This window comes from Salmo trutta, chromosome 16 (assembly GCF_901001165.1).
Source record: "Salmo trutta chromosome 16, fSalTru1.1, whole genome shotgun sequence".
Classification (NCBI taxonomy): domain Eukaryota; kingdom Metazoa; phylum Chordata; class Actinopteri; order Salmoniformes; family Salmonidae; genus Salmo; species Salmo trutta.
Window position 1 is genome coordinate 55,660,622 of NC_042972.1, and position 7,257 is coordinate 55,667,878.

Sequence of the window (7,257 nt, forward strand, 5' to 3'; positions counted from 1 at the left end):
AAAACAAAAAAAGGAGAACTCTTGTTAAATATACTGTGTCCATAAATATAAAGTATGCATAAGCTGGAAGTAGAAGTCTAAGTGTTGTTTTCCATTAGTGTATTCCAATTTGTGGCCGGTAAATACAGTATATACAGTGCATTTGGAAAATATTCAGCCCCCTTGACTTTTCCACATTTTGTTATGTTATAGCCTTATTCTAAAATTGATTAAATTGTTTTTTTGCTCTGTCATTATAACCCATAATGACAGAGCAACATTGTATAAAAATAAATCAACTGAAATATCACATTTACATAAATATTCAGACCCTTTACTCAGTACTTTGTTGAAGCACCTTTGTCAGCGATTACAGCCTCGAGTTTTCTTGGGTATGACACTACAAGCTTGGCACACCTGTAATTGGGGAGTTTCTCCCATTCTTCTCTGCAGATCATCTCAAGCTCTGTCAGGTTGGATGGGGAGTGTTGCTGCACAGCTATTTTCAGGTCTCTCCAGAGATGTTCGACAGGGTTCAAGTCCGGGCTCTGGCTGGGCCACTGAAGGACCTTCAGAGACTTTTCCCGAAGCCGCTCCTGCGTTGTCTTGGCTGTGTGCTATGGGTTGTTGTCCTGTCGGAAAGTAAACCTTGGCCCCAGTCTGAGGTCCTGAGCGCTCTGGATCAGGTTTTCATTAAGGATCTCTCTGTACATTTCTCTGTTCATCTTTCCCTCGATCCTGACTAGTCTCCCAGTCCCTGACATTGAAAAACTTCCCCACAGCATGGTACTGCCACCACCATGCTTCACCGTAGGGATTGTGCCAGGTTTCCTCCAGACGTGACGCTTGGCATTCAGGCTAAAGAGTTTAATCTTGTTTCATCAGACCAGATAATCTTGTTTTTGATGGTCTGAGAGTCCTTTAGGTGCGTTTTGGCAAACTCCAAGCGGGCTGTCATGTGCCTTTTACTGAGGAGTGGCTTCCGTCAAGCCACTGTACCATGCCTGATTGGTGGAGTGCAGCAGAGATGGTTGTACTTCAGGAAGGTTCTCCCGTCTCTACAGAGGAACTCTTGAGCTCTGTCAGAGTGACCATCAGGTTCTTGGTCACCTCTCTGATCAAGGCCCTTCTCTCCCAATTGCTCAGTTTGGTGGGCGGCCAGCTTTAGGAAGAGTCTTGGTGGTTACAAACTTGGTGGTTACAAACTGGAGGCCACTGTGTTCTTGGGGACGGAATGCACAAAATATATATATTATATATACAATATATATTTATAGATATAAACACTGAACAAAAATATAAACGCAAAATGCAACAATGTCAGCAATTTTACTGAGTTACAGTTCATATAAGGAAATCAGTCAATTGAAATAAATAAATTAGGCCACAATCTATGGATTTCACATGACTAGGCAGGGGTGCTGCCATGAGTGGGCTGGTGAGGGCATGGGCCCACCCACTGGGGAGCCAGGCACAGCCAATCAGAATGAGTTTTTCTCCACAAAAGGGCTTTTTTACAGACAGAAATACTCAGCTCCTACCCCCAAGCCATAAGACTCCTGAACAGCTAATCAAAGGGCTATCCAGACCCCTCTTTTACGCTGCTGCTACTCTCTGTTTATTATATATGCATAGTCACTTTAACTCTACCTACATGTACATATTACCTCAATTACCTCGACTAACCAGTGCCCCCGCACATTGACTCTGTACCGGTACCCCCTGTATATAGCCTTGCTATTGTTATTTTACTGCTGCTGTTTAATTATTTGTTACTTTTATTTTAAATTTTTGACTTATCTATTTTTTACTTAACACTTATTTATTCTTAAAACTTCTTAAAGCATCATAGGTTAAGGGCTTGTAAGTAAGCATTTCACTGTAAGGTCTACACCTGTTGTATTAGGCGCATGTGACAAATACAATTTGATTGGATTTGATTCAGTTTCATCAGCTGTCTGTGGCTGGTGGCTGGTCTCAGATGATCCCACAGGTGAAGAAGCCGGATGTGGAGGTTCTGGGCTGGCGTGGTTACACGTGACGTGCTGTTGTGAGGTCGGTTCGGACGTACTGCCAAATTCTCTAAAAACGACGTTGGAAGCGGCTTATGGTAGAGAAATAAACATTCACTTCTTTGACAAAAGCTTTATTGGACATTCCTGCAGTCAGCATGCCAATTGCATGCTCCCTCAAAACTTGAGACATCTGTGGCATTGTGTTGTGTGACTGCCCATTTTAGAGTAGCCTGTTATTGTACCCAGCACAAGGTGCACCTATGTAATGCTCATGCTATTTAATCAGCTTCTTGATAAGCCACACCTGTCAGGTGGATGGATTTTCTTGGCAAAGAAGAAATGTTCACTAAAAGTGACGTAAACTAATTTGTGCACAACATTTGAGAGAAATAAGGTTTTTGTGTGTATGGAATATATCTGAGATCTTTTATTTCAACTCATGAAACATGGGACACACACTTTACATGTTGAATTTATATTTTTTTGTCAGTGTATACAATATTAGATAGGCTATGTAACATAAAATGGTCATCAAAATGTTATAATAATAATCCGATTTTAATACTACTCATAAAAATATGACTAAAACATAATTCCATATCAGCTAACGGCGATGGGCCGTTTTACATCCACCATGAAAATGTGTGATCATCCCTCTTCAACGCTCAACGCTGCGTAGTGCCTGGAGTCTAAACCATCTCTTTTTCTCTCTCTTTCTTTCTCTTTCACACATTCTGCTTCTTCCCGGTCCTCCCTCCTTTACCCTCTCCATTTCCTCTCCTCTCTCATCCTTCCCTCACTCTCTCTCTCTCTCTCTCTCTCTCTCAATCTCTCTTTCTCTTTTATTCCCCCATTCTTCTTCTTCTTTCCTCTCGCTCTCTCGTCTCCTTTCTCGTTAACCCTCTCATGTAGTAATCTACAGGCCCATAGGCTTATAATAATAACTTGATTTCACCCTAGCAATTACTTAATGTTCTCTCTATACTATAACTGTCCTGAAGACATGGTTGTATGGTTGTAACTCCAACATTAAGTGAAACCAATACATTTGCAGTTGAGTTGTACTCTGATGTGAGAGCCAAATACAGGTATAATTTATGACCAGTAAAATGTTTCAGTTTGTATTCAAATCCTCAAAAGAACTAAGTGTCATCTGTCACAATAGTTGGCGTAACCTCAATCTGCCAGATGACAGGGTGTTTTTAACATCCCCAACATGTCTGAAAAGTCAACTGTAGACTTGTCTGTAAGCACACACATACCCGCACACACACACACGAACAAACACACACAGATACACACAGGGACGTAGGCACACAAACAGACGCGCAGGCGCACACACGCACACACACAAACTACTGAAAATGATCGCCTCAGCCTCTTCTCACAGCCCTAGTAACATTAGGGTTTGTCACTTTGAAACAATTTATTCTGTTGGGTTCAAGACTTGTTTTACACTTCATGGCTGCTTTTAAGTCGTTTTAAAAATAGCTAAAAAGCTACTGAGCTGTCGCCATAGCTACTAACGTTTGAGTGAGTCTGTTCTTTTGTCTCTGGTTCATGTTTTCATGCGATGATAAACAAACGCAATCATGAGAATTAGGGTAATATAATGTAAAATACACTGACATCAATAATACAAATAATGTTTGAATAATAAGAGAATTTGAGGTGTGGCATCTCAATTTTCACAAGGTCACCGAAATGCATCTTTTCATACCTGCATACACCAAAAAAAATGCAGGCCTATTTGCGTTATGCACTGTGTGTCGTATCTGGTTGAGAGGGGTTTGTTTCCCTAAAAGGTTTTATAGTAAGGTTGGTGCATAGGTCATGAGTCACGACCCCTTCCTATGATGCAGATCACACGGTGAACTTGCGAGATTGGAGATTTGACCACTACTACTCATCCACAAGCACTTCTAACCAAACCTTCCATTGTACCTTCTTCAAAAACATTGCCCCTCTATATGAACGAGTGGGTTTGATGGTTGATCACATGTAGACCATTCCTATGACCTATGATTGACCAGTATTTATGGATCAAAGTGGCAAACAACAAGTTTGTTCAGTCCACAATAAAAACAACTACCCCTCCCAAGTTCCAAGAATTTTCACGCAGTACATTCTATACTGCCTCTCACACATACACACACGCGCACGCACGTACATACACAAGCACACACGCACACACTGTAAATTCCAACTATAATAAACACACAAACTCTTTGCTTAGTAAAACGATGTGAAGATAAAAAACAAGCCCAGGGCATTTTTAACTTCTGAAGAAATTTGAAGGAAGTTGCTGCCAGCGCAAATAGATAAATAGATAATGGCGGGATGCTTAAGTGGGGGGAAGGGAAACGCTCAGACGGAATAATTGAGTCAGCGAAGCGTGGGGCTGCGAGCCAGTAAGGATCTGGAGCTGTATGTCTGCCTGCTGCTTTACGGTTGAAAATCGGCAAAGCGAGCCTCCGCGCGTGGCAGGGTGTGTGCGGAAAAGTAATGCGCTCGCTCTTCCATTCCACAGAAGCTCACCATTCTCCCGAACTGTTAAAAACACTATCCTCGGAAACATATGCTGCTTCGTCATGAGATGCAAGCAACTGTAAAAAAAAAAAAACTAAAAAAAACTTGAAAACAAAGTGGTGTTGAAAAGCGCACTTTTGTGTCTGGACATCTAATCACTTCTCACAAAGTAGCTGGGCTGGACTGGCAGGTCACACAGGTGGAATGTCAAATAGCAGCTTGTCCTATTTGGTAGATTTTAGAGATGAGCCCGACCTAACATCTCTATAGGCTAAACGTTACTTGTCTATGGATGTATTTCAAAAATGTTCTCGTGATGATGGGGTCTATTACCTTATGAAAGACTTTTGACTACCACAATTTACAGACAACATGTTTGACATGTTACAAGACAATTAGTGAAGAACGGTGCAACAACTTTCTGTTAATTCAATACGTTAAGGTTCAGTAGCCTCACCAGCCGTTATCCGACCCACTTACCTTTCGTAAAATCCACTGGGAGAGGATCACAATGGTCCAACCGAGTACCTTCATCGCAGCACGCCTTCCGTTGCGGACCACCCGGACACTACGAGCCTCCTTGGGTTAACATACACACAGCAGCAACAGCAGGCAGGGAGCGCACACCAACAAACAAACAAAAAATCACAAAAAGTTTCGATGTAGGTATTTATCAGTCTATTTTACAGTGTTTTCGACACGAACAACTAGTTGCAGGCTTAGCTTCTCCGGTCCGTTTCGTTAGTGTAATGCATATCCATAGTTTAGAAGGATGGATGCTGACGGACGTCGGGGAAGTTTGCGCGCAGAGGCAAAGTCACCTTCGCAAGAAGAGAACGTATAGGCTATAAGAGTGAGGATCACGAGAGCATCTTCTGTTCCACTCAAAGCTCGAGAGGTTGCTGGGAAAATGTGCCGTTGGTTTGCTCTCTCTCTCTCTCTCTCTCTCTCTCTCTCTCTCTGCATGTAAAGGCCCCGCGCCCAGTCCAATTTCCTCGCGCCTCTAGACAGACCTCTCGACTCGACAGGTAGCCTACCTTTTTTACTTCTCCCTCACTTGTATGCAAATACAAAATACCAGCCTTGTATAGCCTACTGAACTGATGTGTGCTTTTTAAGAAATATATTTCCGGAACGTTGGTAAAAGTTGGCGTAAATCTGGAGGCGAAAGAAACGCACACCTATTTAGGCGAAGTGCTGGCTAGCGGAGTAGAACACTTGAACCTAATATCCAACGTGAGGGGTTTAATATATATATATATATATACATATATTTCTGTTTAAACGTTGGATATTAGGCTATTCGATTATTGCATCTGAGCTCCTAGTGTGCAGCTCTCCTTTAATTTTTCAAAAGTTTTGTTATATCATTTACACATTTATTTTGTTTGAATTGCAACCCCAAATACTGGAAGAGGATCTCGGTTTACACTAGTTGGGAGGCGGGAGGTTATGGCCGATATGATTGTTAGGCTATGCACATCCGTTTTCTAGATGTTTGCAGTCAACAGACCACGATAGTCTAATTATCTCAGACCTTAGTCCTGCTTGACGCTAGGCCGCTCTCAGATTTGAATCAAATGACACACTTACAATTACACATGGAAATAATAAAGCAAGCAAGCCAGTAGGGCTAATGTTAACATTTCTATAAACATTTATACTTTAGGCTACTACGAGATCATTAGTTTGAGTAGAAAATGTGAGGTGAGAGAATATTCTTTCGCTTTTGTCCCTTCAACCTTTATTCCTTTTTTCCTTGTTCACCATGACCTTTGCCCCGCTGTCTTATGCACAACACCCCATCCCTATCTTTCTTTCTTTTATTTATTTATCAATTTCTCTTTCTAGTGTTATTGAACGTGCGCAGTTATCTCATGAAAAAGAGGGACAACAAAGTGTTTTTTGCCTAACTAAATTTGTCCCCTTCTGAAATGCAATTAACTTGTAAGACAAAAATTCACGTTATGGGATGAAACCCCAAAATCTAACCCAAAAACTCAAATAAACACAACATCTAGAAATGCAAATTTGGCACCTCAATCTTTAAAAAAAACCTATCAAATATCAAGAAATGTTCAATTTTAGGACAGATTTCACTGATTATTTATCTTTCTTTGCAATTAACTAATGTATAGAGAAGGTTACACAACATTTGCAGTATCTAGGCTTACAGTTGGTAGTGTTGCTTTAAAAGCTGTGGTAAATACAGGAAGGAACTCCACATCACCCTGAGAGGATGATTCAAAACTCCATTCTCTGTAAACAATTTTGAAATATTAATGTTCAATGGGTATAGGGCATGGTGGCCTCAGATCTACAGCCAAGCTATAGCTGTTTGCAGTTTTACCATCCATGTCTGTCTGTTAACACGCACACACACACACACACACACACACACACACACACACACACACACACACACACACACACACACACACACACACACACACACACACACACACACACACACACACACACACACACACACACACACACACACACACACACACACACAGGCCCTTACAGACCTGAAGCCACTTTCTAATTTTACAATATTGATACGGAGGCTCTTTGGTGTATGTAAAGCACTTATGGCCTATGTGCTACTGTTCTTTAGTGACTGTGATGGAAAACATGGCTCAGCCTCACGGCACGGCATGATGCAGTATGTGTCAAACCCAGCCAAGTTACCTCTGGCCGAAGTGCACAGCATGTCGATGAACTCAGAGGG

The 7,257-nt window shown here is 41.6% G+C and overlaps 1 protein-coding gene across 1 annotated transcript in view; it reads right to left on the reverse strand.

The window, feature by feature from the left end:
• Positions 1-5,611, reverse strand: part of nxph4 (neurexophilin 4) — a 100,671-nt gene extending 95,060 nt beyond the window's left edge. Inside the window, exon 1 of the mRNA XM_029695020.1 lies at positions 5,004-5,611. Within this exon, the coding sequence (XP_029550880.1) occupies positions 5,004-5,057 (54 nt within the window). The 5' untranslated portion in view covers positions 5,058-5,611. The remainder of the gene's footprint in view (positions 1-5,003) is intronic.
• Between the last annotated feature and the right edge of the window lie 1,646 nt (positions 5,612-7,257).